The 27135-nt window shown below is 37.6% G+C and overlaps 1 protein-coding gene across 49 annotated transcripts in view; it reads right to left on the reverse strand.

Moving 5' to 3' along the window:
• RIMS1 (regulating synaptic membrane exocytosis 1) overlaps positions 1-27135 on the reverse strand; it is a 532587-nt gene that overhangs the window by 203771 nt on the left and 301681 nt on the right. For 7 of the 49 annotated variants that reach the window (XM_051854599.3, XM_051854605.3, XM_089333031.1 and 4 more), the window contains exon 1: positions 9934-10276. The exons of 36 other annotated variants lie outside the window; for them this stretch is intronic. In XM_051854599.3, the coding sequence (XP_051710559.3) occupies positions 9934-10033 (100 nt within the window). In that variant the 5' untranslated portion in view covers positions 10034-10276. Of the gene's footprint in view, positions 1-9933; positions 10280-27135 lie in introns of those variants that run through there. 6 more of the 49 variants (XM_051854595.3, XM_051854587.3, XM_051854603.3 and 3 more) reach the window with 4 other exon arrangements.

A 27135-nucleotide genomic window follows, 5' to 3' on the forward strand; every position in this document is an offset into this window, starting at 1 on the left:
AGTTATCTTAACCCACTTAGGATTCATGCCAAAGGATGGGAAGCAAATCAAAAAGTCTCATCTGGCAAAAACCAATGTCACAAAAAAAGGCTCAAACCTTTATTTCCAGTGAAACCACTAGACATTCATAATATTATACCACAAGCATAAAAGCATGTATCTGACATTCAACACCCCCAGGACCATGGAAGGTGCACCAGATAAAAAAGTACAAAGGAGCTGACAGCAATAAGAATTCACAAGGAAGAGGATAGTAATTCTTTAATAAACAAAAATACACAAAAACAAATGAAACAGTATACTGCAAGCAATTCTATGAAGATAACTGTCTGAATGGTTATATATGAATACAGCAGAATTGCTGGGTGGTAAATTGATATTAATGCAAAATCCAGTAGGTAACACTTATGGTATGCAAACTCTGCATGAAAACCCCTTTGTAGCCTTCCTACCTAAAATTTTAAAAAGTGGATAAAATGTATCTCTGATAATAAAAAAAATTAATAAAAATAATGTAATTAACAGAAACAATCACAAGCTGGTTGGCAAATAGCACGTGAATAAAAGTTGGCTATCTGGGGCCAGCACTGTGGCATAATGGGTTACACCACCGCCTGCAATGCCAGCAGCCCAGGTATGTGCTCCTTTGAGTCCTGGCTGCTCCATTTCAGGTCCAGCTCCTTGCTGGTGTGCCTGGGAAAGCAGCAGAAATGGCCCAAGTAATTGGTCCCCTGTACCAACGTGGGAGACCATAAGTTCCTAGCTCCTGGCTTCTGCTTGGCCCAGCCCTAGCCTTTGGAGCCATTTGTGGAGTGAACCAGCAGACAGATGATCTCTCTCTCTCTCTCTCCCCTGCCACCCATAACCCTACCTTTTAAATAAATAAAATAAATCTTAAAAGAAAAAGAGAGAAAACTCACCTATCTAAAATGGGGGGGGGGATTGAAGCTAAGAATTTATAATCCAAAAATTAAATCATTACTCATCAGTACAACAAGAACAACAAACCAAAAACACAGCAACTGTCTATGAAACACTGCTTCCAATCCAACATGTACTAAATATGACTTGCATGGCAGATAATACTTCTCATTTTCATCCTTCAAATATTCTATTTCCTGACATCTTATAAATACAGTACAAACATAAGATTAAATGCTCTTCCCCAACCTCCTTCAGATACAGAAACCAAACTGTCTCCCAAAGAATCTTAAACAAAGTTAGTGTGTCTTAATTTTCTAAAAGATAACATAACTGAATTAAGCCATGAAATTAAGATATTTTTGGTAAAAGAATTGAAACTGTGAACTATTAACCCTGGTATTTAAAATATATAGTGATATTTTATCTGAGAATTAGAATTACTCTAATTTTGATTGTATTCAAAAATTAAACACTATTTCAGAAATATTAAAATAATCATTTTCATAATCATTTTCTAAAAGTTCTATAAATACTTAAAAATTTTTATTAAAAATCTTTATCAATTGAGATACAAGGTGATATTCTTCACAAAAACAATTACTTTAACTCATTTCTCCCAATAAAAATGGGCATATTTAAGGTTAATCTAATAATCACACCAATCTTAACAATATAAGATCATTATTCTGCACCTGATTTCCACATAAATCAATTGGAATATTAGCTAAAATACACTACTGATCATAGTAGGAGTGAGCTGGAGAAATATGGAATCCATGAGAAATCTCAAACTATAATTGTAATGGTCCCAATATTAAGAAATATTATAGTTTTCCTTCCTCTCTCAACATACACTTTCTAAAAAAGATTTATTTATTTATTTGAAAGTCAGAGTTACACAAAGAGAAGAGAGGCAGAGAAAGAGAGAGAGAGAGAGAGAGAGAGATTTTCCATCTGCTGGTTCACTCCCCAGTTGGCTGCAATGACTGGAGCTTCACCAATCCAAAGCCAGGAGCCAGAAGCTTCCTCCTGGTCTCCCATGCAGGTGCAGAGAGCCAAGGACTTGGGCTATCTTCTACTGCTTTCCCAGGCCATAGCAGAGAGCTGGATGGGAAGTGGAGCAGCCGGGTCTCAAACCAGTGCCCATATGGGATGCCGGCACTGCAGGTGGCGGCTTAACCCGCTATGCCACAGCACCAGCTCCCTCAACATACACATTTACTTTATATATTATAAAAATAAATTTAAAGGCTAATTGCCATTTTAAAGTGAAAAAGCCAGTCAACAGCAACTCTTAAATTCAACTTCATTTTCTTTTTTACTAGCAATTTTGTAACATTTCCTTTTAGTTATTCATGGTTGAAAATATATTTATAAAGATATATTGTATAAAGATACAGGTTGCAACTGCATATTCTAAGTGCTAGATATTCAGTTTTCAAATGAGAAAATATATATTACTCTAGCCCAGGCATTTTGCAATGTTTACTATAGAAAGGGATGCAAACATTCAAAAATAACATCTTACTAGTCTTAATACTTTCAGTTATTACTACAGTTCTATTTTTCAAAGTGATGTACTGTAATAGCTTTGATGACAAAAGATCACACACATGCATACATACATACACACACACAAACCCCAGATCTTTGGACCTATCATAAATCATGGTTTATGTAATCATTATGACATCACATTCTAGATCAAATATCCATATGTGCACTTAGTTCACAAGATGAAAACTGTATACATCACAATTTAGCTCCATTAACTGAATCAGTGCAAACTTGGAGAATGAAGGCAGCAAATTCAAAGGCAGCAAATTCAAAGGGAACAAATTCAAAAGGGATAGCTTCAAGAAAAATCTCCAATGATTTATTCTACTGATTACAAACCATGTGTTTCTCACCAATGTTCTAAAGAGTCTTTCAGATTAAATAGATATTTTGGTGGCTCTAATCCTGTGTTTAAGTATTCTATCACTTTCATGTTCTCACTGAATATCTCTGATGATGGCAATATCTCATTGTGAACCTTACAGAGATCTCTGTAACTAAACATCTCTTCTAAAGCAAGACAAGGCTAGCCTATGACGTTGAGGAATCAAAATGTATTCGTCAAAGCAGCCTATTATCAGAAGGAATCTTTCTGTCAAAGCATTCTGAACAGAACAAGTCCTTGCTAGCCCTTCAGGTTCAGGTGAAATGACGCTGGCCCACATAAAGTGCAGTCCCCTACTTGTGCAGAAAACTCTCCATGCTGCATTTGAATTTTCAGTCCTTCTCAATCCCTTTGCTTAAACCAATGTCACCAATCACCATTAATTCATCTTTCAGGTTTAACCTTCGAGTAGATTGTTTATATGATATAGAATCGCACAGTCCATGAAACTAGCCAGTAATAATTAAGCTTTTTTTTTTTTTTTAAAAAGAGCATTTTGAAGCTGGTCTTGTGTTTATTCACTAACCATATACAAAAAAACGGCTTTCCTTCATGTGGGCATGTGACAGTGAAAGCACTGAATGCAAAGTGCTTTGTTGTTCTGACCATTAAGGCAAGGATTACAGCCTGAGTTACATGGTCCCTTTATATCACCCATAATTGCACAATTACACTTAGGGTATTCTAAAATTTCTAGCCAAATTTTTGTGTGCGCCTAAGCATTTTTCTGCTCAAAGTCCTCTGCTTTCTTTATTTCTCTGTAGGACCCATAATCTCTCTCTATATTAAAGACACATGATAAGGTCTGGGTGAATGAGTCAGACTGGGATATTACCACATGTACTTGGTGTTTTGCCTTTAGCTCCCAGATTCTGCTCTCTTGCAGGTCCTCAGCTTCCTCAGTATATTTTCATTAAGATCTCTACTTAAGTCAAGCACTTAGGAAATCAAGGAAAGAAACTCAGGTAAGCAACCAAGGCCATAATTAATCATATTTTAAAAAGTTTTTAATATACAACAGGCAAGAAAAATACAAAGTTCACTAATGTGTTTTCGCTAATGGGTGCTATGCATCATCTCAAAGCTGTCTGATAAAAGGAAGAAAAAAAGAAAAACAATAACAAACTTTAGATGATCTAAATGCTATCAGAAAACAAAACCCTGAAATAAAATTTAAAAATTATAGTTAAAACAATGTTCCACATTGGACCTACAAAGAACAAGTTTGAGAGGCTAAGCATTCTCTAGAGATTAAAAAAAATTGCAAGGCTAACTGTCTCTTGTTGAAAGAAAACTTCAAAACCATTAATAAATCTGAGATACATGACGGATGTCACCCTACTGAAAACATGCTTGTTGGAATTCACAGTTACTACAATCAATATTGGCCCTCCTTTGGAAGTCACTTTGAAATATGTTCAATGGTTACTGTTTATCACAATCAGATTTATTTCACAGATCTTAAAAACTCACAACTCACATAAAAACTTCTCAGACAAAAAATAATGTAAATTAACCAGGAATTCAAAAATACTGGTGACATATTTGCAGGTAATTGACCACTTCATTATAAGATTATGATAATTCCTTCTTAATTAAGATGTACAACCTGAAGCAAGCTATACAAATTCTAAACCCATTTCAATAGGGTATAACTTATAGGCATGATGATAAGTATTTAATAGTTTTTCTCACTATTAATTAATATTATCATATTATAAAATAATTACTATTTCTTTCACTAATTTCTCTACTTTTAGAAACTGGCATGCTCCTTCCAAAGATCCCTGGCCTTAGAAAACTGAGACAGCAATAATTTATTTTATTTATTAAAAGTGTGTGGACACACACACTTGCTTGGAGAAGTGAGAGAGAGAATACATACTTTCTGTTCACTGAGATTCATTTTGTCTCTGTTTTCCAAATGATTTCCACCTTTTCTCTAACAGAACTCTCACCAGGGCATTCATAGGTAATACCTCAAACTTACAATATATTGTTCTTCTTTCATGTCTTTCAAACAACGCAGTCATAGCACCACATAAAATCAGAAATTTGGAAGAGATCTGAGTCAAAAACCTTCTGTATGGTAGAGAATCACTTTACTAATAAGGTTTTTATCCTCATAAATATATACATATCAACTAGTCCCACAGAGCTAGAGAAATTAAAAATACTGAGTATTTTCATCTTTTCCTGTGCTTGAGCGTGGGAACATGAACCCCCACTTCCTCAGTCTTCCTCTTATAATTACTGGTGCCTCTCATTAAGAAGACCCAGTAAGTATGACCATGAGCACAAGATCCAAGATCTCTATCAACCGGCAGTTATTAGCTACTTTCTAAGCACGTGGTTCAATTTACTACCAAAACTTTCCATTCTCACTGAAGAATATATGCAATGAGTCCAGACTTGTGAATGTTGACTAGCGTTTGATAGGTAACAATCTTATTGACATTTTAGCCAGTGGGAAGTCGCTGCTTCTTTTCCCGTTGCCTCTGATTCTGAGCTTGCTCTCATCGGGAAGTGGACCTCCTGAAAGCCACTGCCTGAGAAGGCTGGGTCCTTCTGCAGCTGCCCTCAGCAGTACCTGCTGAACCTGAGCAGGAGCAAGGGAGCAGGCAGGTGAGCCTGTGGCAAGCTTTCAGAGAGCCCCAGTGCCTCTCTGCATCCAGGCACTCCTCTGGCTGCAGCATAGCACGTGACGCCTCCTTTCCCTCCAGAGTTCAGTCTAACAGCCTGTACCCGCAGGACATCCTAAACTTGCTCAAGGCCTATTTGGCAAAATAGTTAGAGTGGAGGCAGGATATTTATCAGCTTAATTTTTAAAATGCCATAATCCCCTTTCTGAAAAGCCTTACTTGCTAAAAAATTGGCAAATAAAAGGGGAGGGCTCTATTTCCTTCCTGTATTAAGGAAATAGCAAGCAATTCACTAATAGTGTCTTTTTTGGCACATGGAAATCATCAAACAATCTTGAGCATTTGAAGAAATGCTATGCCACTCCCAGTGAGAATAACAGAGAGTCTATTTTCAAACTGGCAGAATGAAAAAATGGGCAGAAGAGGTTCTTTTTTCTGCTTTCATCCAAGGTCACATACCCAAATCTCTGACCCCAAAGATTATACTTTCCTTCCATTTTTTGGTGTTTCTGGGATCTGCTCCCCTTATCTAAAGAGCGTTGTCTTTAGTCCATGGCTTAATAGCACACGAAAACACAAGCTATTTCCACAGAGGTGCTCTATAATCGGCACTGTTAGCAGAAACCAGGCCTTTGCAGCCTTTGTCTAAACTCTTGAACAATCTATATCTACATAAATATTCTCATTTTTAGGAAGATAAATCTCTGAAGCCTTCAAATTTCAGTGAAATTAAGTAAACGGAAACCAGACTGCCTTCAATCAGAGAAGGAAAACATACTTTCTGAATTAACTGTATATTATCCATAGGTCAAGTTGAGAGATAAATGTAATGTTAAAATGTATTCAATTCAATGTGTACTTCCAGACATACAATTAAGACTTAGTAAATAACTATGTAAAGTAACTAGAAGATCATTATGCTATTTTATAATAATATATTTATATAATTTCCATGTGTAAGGAAAATATTCATCATGCTTTATGGATACAATCTAAATGAAGCATTTTAATATTTTACTACTTGGGATAATTAAACAATAACATCCATTATTTTCACATTTATCTATAGGATTAACATTATAGTTTAATTTACCTGTTCCTGAGTGCAACGTTTGAAGTAGCAGAAACTGCAGAAACCCAGCAAACATAACAGCAGCATCGGAGTGGTTAAATAAATGCCACTGGCATCAAATCACTATAAATTCCAGATAGCAATGGAAGCAAATCCACAGCACAATTAAAAATCAATCAACATAGAAAATTTTAAATAAAATACCCTGTGATCTTTGCATTCTAAATCAAAACCAGAAAAGCCTGCAGTGTCCAACATTATACAATGGTGACACTAAACAAGGCCATAAGTGCTGCTGTCATCAAAACAGATCTCTGCAGTGTACAGATTCTCATTGATCACAGCATTAATCTATAGCGCTCTATGCTGTTCTAAAGTGATTTCCCACTGTAGCAAATACCAGAGCTTTGAGAGCTCCACAATTATTAACCATTTCCTACAACGACACGCAGACGCTTTCTACCTCCCTGCAGCCAGAGAGCTGAAATGCTGTGGTCCCTTCAAGCTAGCACGGAAGAAAACCCGAGCAGATGCTCCAGAGTACCTCTTGTTAACCCTCCTTTCTCCCACCCCCAAGTGATAGCTCACTGCAACACCCATGGGCTAAGACAAAGTGGAGCAGACCCCTGCTGCCTTGTAGACCACAGGAAACTCACCTGAGATGAACGGATCCCATTATCAATCACTGGCAACAGTCTTGCCAGGCGCTGTGTAACAGATCCTTTCCTCTGCAGCTTCCCTAACTGAGGAATCTCATTCAGCCCAATGACAACAACTTGCACTGGGAAGCATAAACCAAGGTACAAATGGTGTTGGGAACACCAGCAAAAGTGCTTCTTCAGGCTGTTATGGCATGGCTCAGCTCCAGGGGGCAAAAGGACAACTTCAAATAAGTTCCGCCAGGGAGCTGGGGGTGGGGCTCACGTTTCTGAGATTTTCAACGATACATGTCTTTGCTAATTGTAGATGTCTAATTCGTGGTACAACAGACATTTTCCGGAGAAAATTAGTCTCCAATTAGTTCACTTAGATTTACTTTAGCCATCTTATAACTTGTATATAGAACAACAACAACAATAAGGACAAAATTAGTCAATTTGCAATGATGTTCCTCTCTGATGATTTTTTTTTTGTGTGGCAAACCACTCAGTTTCCAGAAATAACTATGAACAATGATATACTTCTTTAGTTATTGAAACAGAGCAGGCTGCTTCAAGTTTGTTTTAGAAATGAAATGGTTAAATGGTAACAGAGGGAACATTAGGAACATCTTCCATGTATTTAAAATAAATGTACTATGTTTATTAATTACATATATTTGTCAAAAATAATTATCTGGTAAGGAAAAAAAGTCATACTAAGCCATGGATCATTACAACATCACCAAAGCAACTATAAAATATCAGTCTCAAATAGACATTTTTCCAGATAAAAAGAATGTATTTTAGCCTCCAACTAGAATGCTTACATTTCTATCCTCAAACTTACAAGTCTGCTTTTTATGTGCCGAATTTAATGCTTAGTCCATTAATTTTATTTAATTCATTTATTTTTTCAAAAGCATGTGACAAAATAAATATTTACCTTATGATACAGATGAGGCTCCAAAAAGAAAACTGATTTACGTAAAGTTACATGGTTCATACAAGTAGCACAGTTGGGTTTTGACCAGGGTTTTGTTTACTACATCATGATAGTAGTTAGGGGCTACTGCAAATATTTTAGTGCATTGCTTCAAAGTTGCGCCAGCTTTTGTTCAAGTGCTACTGAGAACTATGTGGTGCAGGAAGGATCTACAATTATATACTTCCATTTCTCAGATTTGGAACCATTAAGAATTCTCCATGGCAGCTAATGTGGCTGAAGTTTACACATGCTGAACTTAAATTTTCTTCATTCCGGCACTAGTACCAAAATGACCTGCAAACATCATGGTCTTGAGACAGATGAGCGGGTCCACCAATATACAAGAGAACAGATGATGGACAGTCAAAACTTTCAACAAGCAATTTATTCACTTCCACTACTTAAAGCCCCTAGGATGTATGTAGGCTCAAGTCAACTGAATTTAGCCATTTTAACATTGTGTATGAGGCTATGATTGTGCATGAATTTCGAGATTTTTCTTTTTTGTAGTTGTCTCATTATTTTTTTTTCATTTATCACCAAATACAGGCTTATTTCAAATTATAAAATCATTTGCATTCTATTAATATAATACTTTCCCTTCATTTCATTTTGCAAATTTATACTACTTGATAAATTAGTTTGAGATCCCTAAAGTACCTTTATCTAGGGAAATTTATCAAATGGTAACAAATTTTATTTCTAACAGAAAATGCTTAGTGAACCAAAGCAGGAGTCTGAAATGGTATTCACAGTTTTCAAAATCATAGAATTAAAATACAGAATCAATATTACAGGAGATTTATGTGGGCCTTACTCTAAAATATTTCTGGGTTTGTGCTTAATAACAAATGTCATTTACTAAAGCCATTGCCCACATACAAGTAGGAAAAAAAAAGCTTTGTTTTTGATTATATCAACTCAGAAAGGTGTGTTAATAATATTGACTTATTTAAAGTGTTTATATAACACTGTATCTCTTGAGTCACAAGTATTCCTCTCAAGTATTCACAACCTCAGTCAGCTGTAATTCCACCACACTTCAAAGGCCAGCAAACTGATTACCATTGGGAAAGAACACATAAAACCTGACAGCAGTTCCAGTTTTGAGCTTGCTTCGCATATGCCATTTAACCTTGTGGCACTGTGGTCTACATCAAAGTCTGCATTTGTGGATATGTGTTGATTCTTTGATAAGATCTGAGGATCCATTATTTTGAAAAATGGATATAAACGTTCTATTTTTGGATTGATTTTCCACTAATTATTATGACTCCAGTTTCTCATATATTTCTCATTTTCTGTATTAGCCTAAGATAGTAAGGCATGCAATACACTGACTACAAAAGCAAAACCCATGCACAATTAAGCAACTTATTATTGTTTTATTCTAATTTCCACAGAACATTTACTTTCTAATCTTTAAACCTTCTTTGACGTGGCTAATACACAACAATATAAATCATTAATATTATTAATCATCTTCTAATCTTTAGGGCTATATTGTAAATCCTACAATTTGATTTCAGACAGATTAAAGATGGAGCTGGTAACTGGAAACTTTGCAACATTAAGAAAACGGGGGAAAAAAACACTTTGCACTTGATACACAAGAGAGTGAAATATTTATATTGGAAACACAGATGCAGGAATGTTAAATAGATTTTAGAACAAATGGGGGAAAAAATGAGTGGATTACCATTCCCCAAATTCAGTCTGTCGCTTACCTGCACCTGCTCCTCGGGCCTTGATTGTTCCCTCTTCCGAATCAATGGACCTCACTTCTTCCCACCCTCCTGAAGAGATGGGTATCCCAGGTGCACACATGACAGCAACCTTGCCCAGAAATCCAGCCTGGAATTTTCTGCCTTGGTATTTAAGACAGTCTCTGCTGCTCAAGGTCTTATCTAAGAAGAGTGTGAAGTATCTCCTCCATCACTCTGCTTATATCATTGAACAACAGGACAGATACTGGAAAATGAAAGTCAACATGGGTGGGTGTAAGCCTAAGAAAGTCTCTTTGCATGACTGACTCAGGTCATTGCAGGCACTGTGCAGCTACCCAAAGGGTTGCTTGGATAAAATACTGTACATAAGCCTCAGTGGGCCTGGTGGTGTGGAGACTGGTAGCATTTACTGAGGAGAAGCATATTGGCATCTCTGCTGGGTTTTAACCAGATCCACAGGATCCAGGAAATAAGCTCTCTGCCAGATGACACTATGCTCCTAGCCATTCCTTCTGTTTACTTATCGCTCAAATTACTCTAACTAGTGTCCTTTCTCCTGCTGTGAGCTTATTTGTGGAGAGGGCTAAATAAAGGATTTTTATGACAACAAAATGGCAATTAGCCCATAGGATGATTTCTTAAAACATAATTCTTCTGCTTTGGTTCAGTACTATTAAAATTAATTCAGAGGAGATATTTCTTAATATTCTACTTTTGATTTGTGAAGATAAAATTTTTTGTTTTTTCCTCAACAAATGTTTAAAATTAGGCTATATTAGTACCTATTGTTTTTGTGCATATAGTATTTTGTCCTATTACATAAACTTTTAAAGGTAGACTTTCCCTTCCTGTTGCTGTATTTTTCTACAACAAGCAAATGCTTTTAAAATATACACTGCTTTGAGAGATTATTCTCCTGATTGTGACATGATATATTTCTAGAATATGAAGATACATTGACGGACAGGTGAGATAAAATTCCTACTTTATGGAAAAAAGGAATTACATTTAAATAATTTCATTTTAAATATTTTATTAACATGTAATATCTGTATATTTTTATGGGGCCCAGTGCAATATTTCAACACAAATAAACAATATAACTCAGCATAAATTGATGAAACCAGACAGTTAGCATGACCATTCCTTCTCTGTTGTTTGTGACTACAGCCTAACCAGCCTCTCCTCTCCATTTCTTCACCAAGTAGATAACACATTATTGGGAACTATCATTGTTCCACTGTACTATGGATCACTAGCACTTACTACTTCTATGTACTTTTTTTTGGTACCCATTATCCATTTTACCTTTATCCTCCCACCCCTCACTCTTTCCAGCTTCTAGTAATTATCATTCTAGGTTCAAACCTACTTTGTTTTTGTACTTTTGCATATGAGAAAGAACATGTGGCATTTGTCTTTCTGTGTCTGGCTTATTTCACCTAACATAATGATCTCTAGTTATATCCATTTTATTGCTCATGTCAGGGTGAGCTCCAAGAATTCTACTTTATACATTTTTTCTACAACAACTACATTTTTTTCCTAAAATAGAACAGATACATGTAGTTTTAAGTATATTTTCCTAGAAGTATTATTATTCAGGGGCATTTTTAATAAAGACAAAGAGTAAACAGAAAAGACAATGCAATAATCTTTCATATAAAAGTGTCCCATAATTCCTAAAGCATACTGATGAAGTACATACTGATGTACTTCAAAATGAAACTAAGAAGTAATCAACATGGATAACAAAGTAAGAAAAGAATTAGCCGTTTACAGAAATAGACATGAAGTATATATCAAGATTGTCTCATTATAGTAACTAAATTTCTAAATCACTTACCTAAGGCTTCTGTTTCACCAAAGGTCTGTTTTCAAATTAAATTTTAGTATTAACATGACATCCAGAAAGTACAGATAAAATCTACTGCAATCAAATGTCAATATTGAAATTTTAATCACATGCAATACCTTACGATTTCAATTTTTCCACTAGAGTCCCAGTAATATCATATGAATATTAAATCTGACTGCAAAATTATAACTCTCCTACAAGTATACTTTGAAATAATAATCAATTATATACTGATTTTTCTAAGTTCTATATACTACCAGCATATTAAGGAAATTAGCACTGAAGTATTGTAAGTAGATGTTTAAATTATTTCTCAACTTGAAGTACTTTCAAAAGTTGAAAACATCTCTACCAATCTACAACTGACTCACACATGTAATAGTCTCTGCTGAACACAACTGTGTCTTATAAACCATAACCAGCAAATATACCAAGCAATTTTAAATGAGGATATCTAGATAATAAACTCCTTAAAATACCCTCAAATTCAACATCTGCTTCTTCACAGGGTCACAGAACAATGACTTTCATGGTGGGGCTACAAGATTGTTCTTGTATGGGCTGGCTTTATCCATTTTGTGAACCCTGCTGTATTATTAATGTATTGGCACGTAATGGTCAACATCAGAACAAGCACTGAGCAAAAGAAGGGGAATATATTTTCATTAGTACATATGTACACATCAGATCGTCTTAGTAATAACAAAATTAATCTTTGCAATCAAGAGTCAAACACGACATTTATGAAAGGTTACGTACAGAAACAAGTTCAGATCTATGGCATTTCCTCTGAGTTATTTTCATTGATTAAGCCTCGCATGCATGATCTTTTCACTGTTTTTCACTTAGCTCTACATGGGACTTTATTTTGTCACTGATCCTGCACACATGACCTGACAACTTTTTCCATACAACCCAAATTTTGAACATCAACAATACTAAGCACTTGAATACAGAGAAAAAAATATCTACATCAGACTTTTGCCTGAAGTTTTAAATGCTATTATTAGTTTCATATTACTGATGAGGAAACTCAGGCTTATATATGATTAGTGAAACCGGAAATCAGTTGCTGAGCCAAAATTCAAATTCAACAATAACAATAACAACCAAAAGTCACGCTGACTGGGACCCCTACTTCCTTAAATTTCACATCTAGCGTTCATCTAGCATTTAGTTCAGGGCTGCGTTCTTTGTGTGTTGTGATGGAGGAAACAAACTGCATCAAGTAAAACACAGAGTATGTTCCTGGCACAGCCTTCATACACAGAGAATGTGTGCTCTGCGCCATGCCGTGGACCTCGGAAGACCCGTTTATAGAGATGTCAGCAGATGGTACACAACGAAAGAAACTATAATAAAATGTACTCCAGACACACTGCAGAGTCTATTCTTTTCTGGAACAATCATTACGTACATCATATTAAAGATGGTGCAAACTTTTGCAATTAGGACATTTTAGCCAAAATTAGCACTGGCCAAACTTATTTTAGCATAAACCCCTGTTTTTGGAAGCACTTATTAAACCTATTACTGTTTTGGAGTAATACTACTGGGAGAAATGATTTCACTATTAATATTGTTTTTTATCATTTGTTAAGACATCCTAAGGAACAAGAAAGGGAGGGAAGTATTGGATTCCATTTTATAGACTCACAGTTGATGTTCAGAACCATGCTATTATTATGTTATTATTTTTATAATAACAGGAAGTGTCCCATGTCTTCCTTTGTTATTGGGATGTCTGTGACTCTGCTGGATTAAAGCACCAAATTGGCTCTCTCCTTCCTAACTCAGTATCAAGTCCCTCCATTTATTCAACTCTATGCAATCCCACAGAAACAACTGTCCTGAAAGACTATAATCTACAATAAAATATGTGTGTGTGCATATATACATGCTGGCCAATGACCCACTCCTCCTCCTCCACAAGCCCAACTGACATATTCTAGGAACTTCTAATTGTATATATCTAGACAGCATAAAACAGTATTTAAAATAAATATTATTGGGGGCCAGCACTGTGGCTCAGTGGGTTAATGCTCTGGCCTGAAGCGCCAGCATCCCATATGGGTGCCGATTCCAGTCCCGGCTGTTCCTCTTCCCATCCAGCTCTCTGCTGTGGCCTGGGAAAGCAGCAGAGGATGGCTCAAGTCCTTGGGCCCCTGCACCCACGTGGGAGACCCAGAAGAAGCTCCTGGCTCCTGGCTTCGGATCGGCACAGCTCCGGCCATTGCGGCCATCTGGGGAGTGAACCATCGGATGGAAGACCTCTCTCTCTCTCTGTCTCTGCCTCCCCTCTGTGTAACTCTGACTTTCAAACAAATAAATAAATCTTTAAAAAAATAAGAAAATAAATAAATATTATTGATTAACAATAGCAAGAAATAGGCAATGTTGGTTCTACAGATGTAGGGATAAATAAAATACTTGGATTTGGAGAAATAACATGTTTAGTTCAATTCTTCCCCCAGGATTGAGAGTTTCTTACATATTGGCAATCCCCTGAGTCATGAGGCCCCAAGTTACCTTATATCAGGATTTATAGGTTTCCGAAGGGCACTTCGGACTCTAGAAGCAATTATGGTTGTGAAATACCTAACCTGCAAAAGTATCCAAGGTAAAAATAAAATAAAAGAATAAAAAATGACTCAAAGCATTTGATACCATCAAGGGGTTCTGGATCTCAAATTACCAAGGTATTGGAATTACTGTTTTCAAGACGAACTACTGATACCCTTATCAAGATAAAGGAATACAAGCACTGCAGGAATGCTACTGTACCTTGTTTTGTAGTGTGTGAGAGGACAAGTATGTCTGAAAGGGATCTTCCAGGGGAACTGGTAAGTACAACTTGCATTGATCCAGTTGTCTTCTAAGCTAAGGATCCCTAGGGCTTCTGCACCCTCATCCAATCATATGGGGAATTGAGGCAATACTACGGTATGAAATAAAGGGCGGGCTGGTACTGTGGTATGGCAAGCTAAGCCTCTGCCTGCGGCGCTGGAATTCCAGATGGGCACTGGTTCCTGTCCCACCTGCCCCTCTTCCGATAAAGCTCTCTACTATGGCCTGGGAAAGCAGCAGAGGATGGCCCAAGTTCTTGGGCCTCTGCACCTGTATGGGAGACCCAGAAAAAGCTCCTGGCTCTTGTCTCTGGATCAGTTCATCCACAACCATTGCAGCCATCTGAGGAATGAACTAGTGAATGGAAAACCTTTCTCTGTCTTTCCCTAACTCCACCACTCAAATAAATAAAATCGTAATAAAAAAGAAAGAAAGGGTAACCATATATCAAATATAGCAATGTTAGATAGTGGAAGGATATGACACAGGATTGGTTAGAGAACATTTCAGGAAGATATTTTTGGAAGATTAGGAGAAAAGATGACTGGATACCAAAGAATGATAAAGGTGTCAGCATCGTGGTGTAGTGGGTTAAGCCTCCACCTGCAATATCAGCATCCAATATGGATACTGGTTTGAGTCCAGGCTGTTTCACTTCTAATCCAGCTCCCTGCTAATGCACCTGGGAGGGCAGCAGCAGATGGCTCAAGTGGGTGGGCCCTACCACCCACTTGGGAGACCTGAATGAAGTTCCTGGCACCTGGCTTTGGCCTGGTCCAGCTACAACAGTTGTGGGTATTTTCGTAGTGAACCAGCAGATGGAAGACTCTTTCACTTTTTCTCCCATTCCATAACTCTGCCTTGCAAATAATATATCATATATATATATGTATTAAACATATATTCATATGAAAATATATGTATTAAAAAATCAAGAGAGGGCCCAGCGCTGTGGTGTAGTGGGTAAAGCTGCTGCCTGCAGTACCAGCATCCCATAGGGGTGCCGGTTCGAGTACCAGCTGCTCCACTTCCGATCGAGTTCTCTGCTATGGCCTGGGAAAGCAGTGGAAGATGGCCCAAGTACTTTGGCCTCTGCACCATGGGAGACCTGGAAGATGCTCCTGGCTCCTGGCTTCAGATCGGTCCAACTCTGGTTGTTGTGGCCAACTGGGGAGTGAACCAGAGGATTGAAGACCTCTCTATCTCGCTCTGCCTCTGATTCTGCCTTTCTGCAATTCTTTTCAAATAAATAAATACATCTTTCAAAAAAATTAAGAGAGAAAAGGCACATTAGTGCTGTATTTATTTTATAAATCTGACTCACCTACCATGAGATATGCCTTTAACTTATATCCTCTGTCTCATACTATTCCATAGGAGACCTTGGAAAATTAGAGAATTTTAAATTGAGTGCTCTTCACAGAGATGTACAACTTAAAGGATAACTGGAAACAGACTGTTTCAGACTAAAGACAGGCACAAATGTTTTGTTCATTACAGTGTTTTTCTATAAATACAGAAAATGCATTAAAAGAGAAAGGAGTCCAATGGACATTATTTAAATATTGGCTCTCTGGGCTGGCACCGTGGCTCAACAGGCTAATCCTCCGCCTTGCAGCGCCGGCACACTGGGTTCTAGTCCCGGTCAGGGCGCCGGATTCTGTCCTGGTTGCCCCTCTTCCAGGCCAGCTCTCTGCTGTGGCCCGGAAAGGCAGTGGAGGATGGCCCAAGTGCTTGGGCCCTGCACCCCATGGGAGACCAGGAGAAGCACCTGGCTCCTGCCTTCGGATCAGCGCGGTGAGCCGGCCGCAGCACACCGGCTTCGGCGGCCATTGGAGGGTGAATTGAACGGCAAAGGAAGACCTTTCTCTCTGTCTCTCTCTCACTGTCCACTCTGCCTGTCAAAAAAAAAAAAAAAAAAAAAAGCTATATAGGAAGGTAACACAGAATGAGGTATAATTAATCATGAGTCAAATTAAATATTAATTCCTTGGTGTTGGATTATGCAAAAATGGAAGAAAATTTCAGTCTACAAAAATCAACCCAATGAACAGAATGAGGTTTACGTTTTTGATCAGACACTTCACTTAGCATTTTTTTCACCCATGTTTCAGGCAGAAAGAAGGTTACTCACGCATCTGGGCTAACTGAAGTTTTGCATCCACCTTCCTTTTCTGTGGAGGAAGTCTTCTGTGGGGCCTGACCTTTATGCAAAGATGTCAGTTCCAATTCTCTGCCTCTTGTGATGGCCAAACTCTCCTGGCCTTGTGTGGTTTAAACACCCAAGCCGCTGGCCATTACAAGTCTTGATTTACCCAAAGGAGTTGCTGAAGTATCACCCCACATTTTCTCATTGTACTTCTAACCCTTGGGGATTTATCTTTCAAAAATCTTTTTTGAAAAACTTTTGAAAAGTTACCTTTACACAGAATTGTGATGAAATTTGGTTTTGCTTGTTCTTAATTTCCTTAGCTTAAGCAGTCCTTGTGAGCAGGAGGTAGATTCAAGTGATATCCTAGGTTAGCTTTTCCTTGGCTGTGTTGACAAATCTGATTTGTAAGTTTAAAAGCCATTGAAGGGATATGTGTTCTTGTCTACAAAACTACAATTCAATGAATGCTATCCTCCTTTATTATCCTGCAGCTCAAATACCAAGCTTCCTATGGACGGTCATGGACATAAGCAATTTCTACAAGAAAAAGATCATTTTTAAAGATTTATTTATTTATTTGAAAGGCAGAGTTAGAGAGAGGTAGAGGCAGAAGCAGAGGCAGAGAGTCAGTCTTCTATCAGCTGGTTCACTTCCCAAATGGCTACAAGAGCCGGGGCGGGGCTGATCTGAAGTCAGGAGCTAGGAGCTTCTTTTGGGACTCCCTATTAGGTACAGGGGCTCAAGGACTTGGCTCATCTTCTATTGCTTTTCAAGGCCACAGCAGAGAGCTAGATTGGGATTCAAACTGGTGCCCATATGGAATGTCGGCACTGCAGGTAGCCACTTTACCTGCTAGGCCATAGCACCAGCCCTAAGAAAAAAAATTTAGAAAGCTAAGTTGTCATGTTTGGTGAAACATGGCAAGACTGCAAACAGGAAGTCATTACAGAAAGCATACAGCCTTTTAGTGTTTCAAAATTATTTATATTATGCACAAACTAAATAAGTGCTTATCAGAAACTTGGTTTCACTTCATTATTTCTACAGGTTATTTTTCTTTTCTACTGATTTTTATCCTATTTTTGCTGCATTTTATTGGAAATAAATTTAAAATCTTTTTTTAAAGATAATTATCTATTCATTAGAAAGGTGGAGTTACAAAGACAGAGGCACGGGGGGAGGGGGTCTTCTATCCACTGGTTCACTCCCCACATGGCTGCAATGGCCAGAGCTAGGCCAGGATCCTGGAGCTTCTTCTGGGTCTCCCATACGGGTGCAGGGGTCCAAAGACTTGGGCCATCCTCCACTGCTTTCCCAGGCCGTAGCAGAGAGCTGGATATTCTGACTTGAACCCATACCCGTGCAGGAGGCCGGCACTGTAGCTGGTGGCTTTACCAGTTACGCTGCAATGCTGGCCCCAGAAATACTTTTAAAACCTTTGCAAGAGTTAAACAAAATACTTTCAAACTGGTAATTTCTCAGAAGAGTCCCTAATTTATACCTCAATTGGTTTTCCAAGCAAATCACACAAAACGTCAGCATTTTTCTTATTTAGACCATGCCTTGAAGTTCAGAATATTTCTTATTTGTTTATCCTTCCCTTAAATAATCATGATCTTCAGGTTACATTATAAGTAAACATATAATTCTTACTCCTTTAAACACAATGAACCATTAATAAAAAAATAAGTATCCTTTGAGTGAGATCCCAGTGGAAAGAACAGGTCATCAAAGAAGGAGGTACCTTTCTCTGAAGGAAGGAAAGAACCTCCACTTTGACTATGACCATGTCTAAACAAGATAAGAGTCGGAGAACTCAGAGGGCTTCCATAGCCTTGGAAACTCATGACTGGAGCATAGGGAGATTACTGATGCCATAGACAAGAGTGTCAATTGGTAAAGTCAACAACAGGAGTCACTGTGCACTTACTCCTCATGTAGGATCTCTGTCCTTAATGTGCTGTGCATTGAGATTTAATGCTATAATGAGTACTCAAACAATATATTTCACTTTGTGTTTCTATGGGGGTGCAAACTGTTGAAATCTTTACTTAATGCATACTAAACTGATCTTCTGTAAAAAAAAAAAAGAAATTATCAATTCCCAACTTGACTCTCACTGGGATTAAACATGACAATAGGTCTGATCTGATTTCATCATCATTTAAAAAAATCATCTATTATTTTTCACTTTATGTTTCTGTGTGGGAGCAAACTGTTGAAATCCTTATTTAATGTATACTAAGCTGATCTTCTGTATATTAAGATAATCAAAAATGAATCTTGATGTGAATGGAAGGGGAGAGGGAGTGGGAAAGGGGAGGGTTGTGGGTGGGAGGGACGGTATGGGGGGGAAGCCATTGTAATCCATAAGTCGTACTTTGGAAATTTATATTCATTAAATAAAAGTTAAAAAAAATATAAAATAAAAAAAAATAAGTATCAGAGAGCAAAGCATAAGATAATAAATGTGGAACTACAATCTAGAAATAACATTATGGTGGCAATACTGGAGCTGTTCACCCCAAAGTATGGGAGGCCAGGTCTCCATGGAGGCTGCTGGAACTGCAATGTCCTGTCCTGCTGAGAAAGATGAAGTCAGTCCCTGACTAAAGGTCCTCCAGTTAACCTGGCTGAAGGTAACTCCAGCCTGTCTCCCAGGGCTGCACTGCAAATGTGTGGCACTCCTGTGACTTAGGAACGAAGCACAAGAAGAAGGCTATAATGTATACCCAAAAATCAACACCCACTCCCATAAGTGTGCACAAACAAGCTGGGCCTAAGATTTAAGATAACAATACCACAGAGGAAATAATAAAGGTAGTAAATTTTAGAGACAAGTTAAAGCATACTAAAGCCTTCTTCCATGGAGATGATGATTTTTTTACTTTGCTAAAAATTTCAAAATTAATTATGGCACTGAAAAGTTAAGGTTTGCATTAAATGATAAAAAAGGAATCTATAATGCCCTAAGCTCTACAAGAAATGAAAGGCTATAGAAAACAGCTTGACTTGCCTATTAAGAAGTATGAAAGAAGAAAAAGTAAAGCCCAAATGGTAACAGAAAACCTGAATAAGTGAAATATAGAGAACATAGACATGGCAGCAGATTAGAAAGATAAAAGAAAAAAGTGAAGGATAAATGTTATCTTACAGTCCAAATATAAGTATATTCAACATTTTGATGTATAGCCTATCAGTAATCTATGCACAATATAGTTCTTCAAAAATATATCATACAGTATATGACTAGCAATGTCTTTTTCTCAACTAACATAGGTTATTTATTTTCATGTCATTAAAATAATAATATATAACACTGTATGGAAAAAAATATTTTTATTATCTTTTAACTAGTACCCTATTACTGGAAACCAAAATAGCTTCCAATTTATATAATATAAATATTATTACAATGAAAAGCATTTGCCCAATCATAAAATGAGCATTATACCAAGATACGCTTTAAGATACAATCACATTTTATAAATTAAACACAAATATGCCAGAAGTAAGGACTCTGGTCATTAAATAAATTTGATAATTTACTTATTGTGAGCTGCAAACATTTTCTTACTTGGTTTTAATTCCAAACATCAAATATGCTTGAGTTTGAACAACTCCAGTTACTACTCCAAGTACCTAATTCATTGAGAAATAAAAGGCCTGCAGTATTTAACATATGGTTTCCCAAACGTCATTATGCGCTAACCTGACTCATGGTCTCTCTGCAGCCACTAAACCTAATTTAGAGCTCCTATCCTTCATTGTTTTTGATTATGTCAATTAAAATTTCAGCTTCTTTTCCTTTTGAGCACTCAGATACCAGTTCTGCCTAAACCGTTTTTTCACTGTTATTATTGATGTTGCTTTCTTTCTTTCTTAAACCTAATGATGATTCTCTCTTGTAACTCATAGTGTAGTTTCTTCTGTGGGTAAGTAAGCTTTTTCTCTTTCATTAAAATATATACCCAGTCTAATGATAGGAATATTATGCTTCCCTAATGTTCAAATTACTAAAACAATTAAAGAATTCTGAAACCCTCAGGTAGACTACAACTACACAAGATACAAAGTAAATAATTTTGTGTCATCTAATGAAGAGGTACTTACTGACTGAAGTACTTTTTCCAAATTCATGGCTATTAAATCAATAAACTTAAGGGATGTATCAAGAATTATAAGAAGGAAAAAAACACTTTTAGAAACTCAATTATCCTCAACAATTAGTAGCCATGAAGTTTTCTGAATTTCAATCTGCATGAAAGGATGATCCAATCTGTAGGCATTTTCCAACAAAGCTAACTAAACTGATGTGTTAGGATGCAAAGTTACTATGTTTTATAACCCTCTAGAACCTGAGAAGTACTTTCCCATTTATTATCTCAAAGTAGGCGCAAGTTTTAGTTTCAGTTGCAAATATTTGCAAAGTAGCTCTTCTGTTCCTCTACTGGGCTCATCTGGACAGAACTCATCATGTTCATATTTCCTTTATTCATTCAATTCAGGTTTCCTATTTACTGTTCATTTCTTGGCTTTGCTTTTTCTTCTTTCATGCCTCTACTATTTAGACAGAGAATGAATTCAAGGTTCTTGGGTTGCAATTCTAAAATGTATCTGCATATATACAAATCTTTATTTTACCTGCTAATCCTAAATTGAGTCATTTCATATTCTTTTTTCCAGTCAGTTGTGTCCACAAATAAGTATACAACTTTTCAGAGAAAGTTCACATTATAACAGAACAAACACTCTAATGGATAAACACTTCATAATCTGTGAAGGTGCGGGTCTGAGACTTAGTAAAGTCCTTGAAGACTGGAATCACTAACAAACATCCTAAAAACTGTAGTAACAATCAGGTCCCAAAACAGAATAAATAAATCAGAATCTCTGGGCTTAGGGCCTGAACACACTGGCATCTTTTTTTAAAAGCTCCTCATTCAATTAAAATGTGCACTAACTAGTCATCTCAATTTGGTAACACATTAAAATAAACTGTGGGGCAGGGGTGGCACTGGGCACGGCGAGTTAAAGCCCCAGCCTGAAGCACCAGCATCCCATATGGGTGCCGCTGGTTCTAGTCCTGGCTACTTCTCTTCTGATCCAGCTCTCTGCTACGGCCTGGGAAAGCAGTGGAAGATGGCCCAAGTCTTTGGGCCCTTGCACTCATGTGGGAGACCCAGAAGAAGCTCCTGGCCCTTGACTTCCTATAGGCTCAGCTCCAGCATTTGTGGCCATTTGGGGAGTGAACCAGTGGATGGGAGACTCTCTCTCTCTCTCTGTAACTCTGTCTTTCAAATAAAAATAAATCTTTAAAAATAAAATAAATTGGGAAACTTGCACACTGACTACACAGAATCACTTTCTGTACTTCCCCTATACTTAATTTTTAAAGCACCTGGTGGGTGGGGGTAAAATACATTTAATGATGAAGATCACTGATCCAATCCAACACTCTCATTCTGTCCCCCGAGGTAACCCGTTCTCGACAGAACTAGGATGAAAACCTGTTTCCTTGACCAGTAACCCTTGGGTTCCTTCCCATTCACAGGTCTATAAGGTTTACTTTCCCCAGAGGGTGGTAAGATTGTCTCTCTATATTCCCTCTCATCCCCTAACTTCTTGCCCAAATCGTACTCCAGTTCCAACATGAAAACTTGGCACTCCAGGTTTCCTTCCAGTTCCTGTAACATACAAAATCTATACATCCTGCTTAGTGTCACAAACAATGTTTCTGGAACCGGCACTGTAGTACAGCTGGTAGTGTAGGCATCCTATACAGGTTCCATTTTGAATCCTGGCTGCTCCACTTCTGGTCTAGCTCCCTACTATGGGCCTGGGAAAGCAGCGGAGGATGGCCCCAGTGCTTGGGCCCCTACATCCATGTGGGAGACCCAGACGAAGCTCCTGGCTCCAAGCCTCAGGCTTGCCCAGCCCTGACCATTGTAACCATTTGGGAAGTAAGAAGCAGATGGAAGATCTTTCTCTCCCCTCTGTCTCTCCCTCTCTCTCTGTAAATCAAATAATAAATAAATAAATCTTTAAAAGAAAACCATATGTTTTGAGCACTTGCTTTGTATCAGGTACGAGGCACTAAGCTGTAAACACAGTAAGATGCCAGTCTCTGGCTGTCCCTAAAATTGTGTTCTCGTAGTCTTGAACATCAAATTCACCTCATAAATTACTGAATAAGATTCTTGACAATCTTAGATATTTTCACGGAAAAAAAATAATGCAGATAAATGCTAGACATCTATATTTATCATGTATGTTTACAAAAACATACAGGACTTGGTCTTTCTTCTTACATTATTATGAGTTGAATTGTGTTCTCCTTCAAACTAATATATGGGAGTCCTAACACCAAGTAACTCAGAATGCAACTATGTTTTGAGATAGTATATTAAAAAGCTAACTAAATTCAAATGAGGTCATTAGGGAGGTTCCTATTACAATTTGACTGGTATCCTTATAAGAAGAGAATATTTGGACACAAACATGAACAGAGGAAACACACAGGGAGAAGACAGTCATCTCTACAGGCAAAGGAGAGACACCAAGGTCAGATTCCTCAGAAGGAACCTGTCGCTCCCCCTCTTCGTGGAGGAACGACACTAAACCCTGCCTAGGCTTCATATCCGAGTCACGGCACCATTATGTCGCTCCCCCTCTTCATGGAGGAACGACACTAAACCCTGCGCTGTTCTTTCGTCTGCTCGGCCCTCCCCGGGTTTGCTGCTGGTTCTTCCCGGGTTGGCTGCTGTCCCTTCCACCTCCGTGGAAGGGCGGTTCCCCCTGGCCACTTTCCCCACTTCCGCAGGGGAGCGGCACACCGCCGGCTGGCTCTCTCGGGGGCTGCACAGGTGTTCCCCTTAGATGTTCCCTCTTAGATGTTCCCCTTAGATGTTCCTGGTGCATGCCGTCTCTCTCCTCCTTTATAGTCCTCCTCTGCCAATCCTAACTCGGCTGCCCACACGCCGAGTATGCTGCTCTCCTCCAATCAGGAGCAAGTCCTACAGTTTATTGGCTGAACTGGAGGCAGCTGTGTAGAAGCTGTTTTCTTCTCTCCCAGCGCCATATTGTGGGAGAGCAGATGCATAGAATAAGTCTTAATTCCAGTAACTTAGTCTAGTCCGAGTTGCTCCCCACAGAACCAACCCTGCCAATCCTCGGATGCCACACTTGTAGCCTCCAACTATGAGAACTTAAATGTCTTTTGTTTAGGCCAATCTTCAACACCCCATCATAGCAACCCTAGAAAACATACAATTATTATCTCATTTGGTACACAGAGGACTAAGAAGAGTTCACTGAAATTAAAATTAGATCTGGAATGGATCAGGGGCTTTTAGACAAGACCCAAGTACAGAAGTTCAGCTCAGATGATAGAATAACGCATGCAAAGTCTTAAGAATAAGAAACATTCCATAAAGTGTGAAGAAGAATTCTATGGAAAGAAGTATCTGGATATACCATGTCCAATATGGTAGTTATAAGTAATGAAGTCAGTGTGTAGGAATCTGTTTGTAACTCCTAGACAGGGATTAGTGAGGGAAATCAAATATGCAGTTGTAGAGGGAGCTGGCATCTGAGTCAGACTGTCACAAGGAGCAGATCTAAGTAGCAGAATTAGGCACAAGCTTGGCACCAGATGCCAGGAGTACTTTAGAAGCCAGAATGCTAGGATTGGGCCCAGACTGCAGAAAGAGCAAGTAGCAACACTGAATAAATGTTAGTGCTCATAGGATTTGGCTGAAGTTGGGGACAAGATGAGTTCCAAGTTCTCCCAGCTGCAAAGAGAAAAGAGCTTCGAGGGCAGGGAGTCAGGCAGATCTTCACACTCATAACATTTCTGTCTCTGTTCAATGGTGTGTGAAAAGAGAGATTCTGTTTGCTTCTGAAGTCTCTCTCAGGTCTGTGGTTCTGTCAGTCTACTTAAATTGAACCAAAGTAAGAACAACCTTTTCATTCACTGGATAAAATGGGTCAAAAACACTGCAGTATGATTCTGCATTTTAAAAGGATACTGAAGAACAACTTACTGAGATAAAATAGGTGACATTGAGATCTTCAGTATCACATCTTTTTTTAACTAGATTTGACCAGAAATGTTTCATCTTAAAATGACCTTTAGTTACACATATTTTTAAACATTCTATATTAAAATTTAAGCATATATTACATGTGCAATTTATACAATTATTTCTGAAAATAACCCAGATGTTTATTTAGTTTCTCCTGACTTCAGAATAGGGAATACTTTTTTAGATGGAACTAAATAATATTTCTAGCTATCGACTAATTTGGGAAAAATATCATTGGGTATAATTATGTTAGATTTATAGACTTAATTTCATTGCTTTTTTATACAGCTTCTTTTTAGCCATAGAGCCTACATTAGAATCAAAGAAATTTGTCAGGTATTTATATATTAGGCAGAATTTGATACTGAAAATCTAGACTCTGACTGAAACGATTTCTAAATTTTTCTTCATAGGTGTTCTTCATGGGAAATCAAGAATTAGTTTGTTAGCTCAGGACACACACACATACACACACACACACAGAGAGACGGAGAGAGAGGGAGAGAATTGCTTGTGTACCCTAATCTCAAGATGTAAACTGTGCAAATGATTTAAGCAGTTAATGCCAATCCCACATTCACTGGAAGAAGAAATAAGACTCCCCCTTTCTCCAGGGTATTTACACAGAAACATTTTCTAACACCAAATATCATGTGTCTCTCTTTCAGCAATGGTGAGGAAGAACTAAATCTACCTTTCCCTCAGCAATGCCAGACAGCAGCTTTTCTTCCCTTTTATACCGGTTGTCATCCCTGTGTTTCATAATACTCAAGAAAATCAGGCCAGGTAAAACTGCTGGGCAATTATGTTAAATGTCAACCTGCCCAACTGTTAGCTGCTGTCTGACTGTAAGCCCTTCCCTCTGCTTGGATTACTAGGACAAATTAAGGAAGACAGGAGAAGCCACATTTGGGTGAAGGTTGAAAAGTGGAGCCAGAAGTCTCAGCGAGTGTGGGAAAGGGGTCAAGGCAGAAGTACAAGAAGAAATGAAATTGGCTCTTTTGAGAAAGCTACTGAGGGCAGGACTATGTTCAAATCAATACATTCCAAAAGCCTGGTAAGTGACTGTCAATAAAAGATTCATGTATAAAGAAAATTTAAAGAGCAGTTAGCATAAAGGAGAAGTCAACCAGTACAATTCCGTGCAGACCCACTGCTGTTCTAAGGTTTTAACTGGTACAGGCAAATTATGGGATGCCCCAGAAGACACTAATATTGCTTACTTACAACTTAATAAAGGGACTTAATAGTTTTTTTTATATTTTCCTATTTTAATGGATATAAATCAATGCATGCATATTTTATAAAAATTAAAATAAATAAGGATTTCCAGTGAATAGCTGCTGTAATTTTCCCCCATGTACCTTCAGCCCACACTATCAATTCCATTTTCCAATCCTATTTAAAATATTTTATTTCCTTGTTCCTCTAATGGCAAAAAATCTTCATTTTTAAGCAATTTATCTCTATATGTTGAATTCTTTATTTGGGGTAATAACCATACTTTTCTAATTTTAAGATATTATCTTTGGTTAAAACTTATTAAGAGAAGATTTTAGCTTTCTTTATTTACATCATTATTTTGCTTTCAAAAGCCAATAGTTTTATACAATTATACAATTAAATTACTTAATCCTCTATTTCTTCCCCTAAAACTAGAACAGGAACTTTTAATTCTTGAATGTTTGAGAAGAGAATATTCACATGTTTAGATATTTCTCCCCTACGGAAAGTTCTGCTCTATCAGATTTCTTTATTTTGACATGGACACATTATTTATATTTATTTATTTATTCATATTAAATGTGGGATAGGGTTTATTCTAAAAGCTAAAAAGCAGCTTTCATAATATTATTATATGTAAACACCTCAGAACCCAGAAAAATCCAATAATGTTCTTTTCTACAGACATAATGCTGGGGTTTGTGTTCCCTCACAGGTAAGCATACCTGGACACCCAGGTTAACAGTTCAATGGTCTACACCAAATAGTTGAAATCATGTCATTTTTATTTGCTTCATATTTAGATAATTTTTAACAGTTTAATTTTTTTTTTACAAACTTTTAATGGCTCTTGTTCAAAGTAGACACAGTCTCTCTCTCTCTCTCTCTCTCTCTAACTCTAACTCTTTCAAATAAATAAATAAATCTTTGGGACAAAAAAAAACAAAGTAGACACAGTTCTTCTCCACCAATCAATGATGTCATGGATGCCTCTGGTCACTGAATATTTCTTGGAATGAAAGCCACCGCTGTTA

The sequence above is a fragment of the Oryctolagus cuniculus genome, chromosome 5 (genome assembly GCF_051225735.1).
Source record: "Oryctolagus cuniculus isolate XC-2025 breed Fujian yellow rabbit chromosome 5, ASM5122573v1, whole genome shotgun sequence".
NCBI classification, from domain to species: domain Eukaryota; kingdom Metazoa; phylum Chordata; class Mammalia; order Lagomorpha; family Leporidae; genus Oryctolagus; species Oryctolagus cuniculus.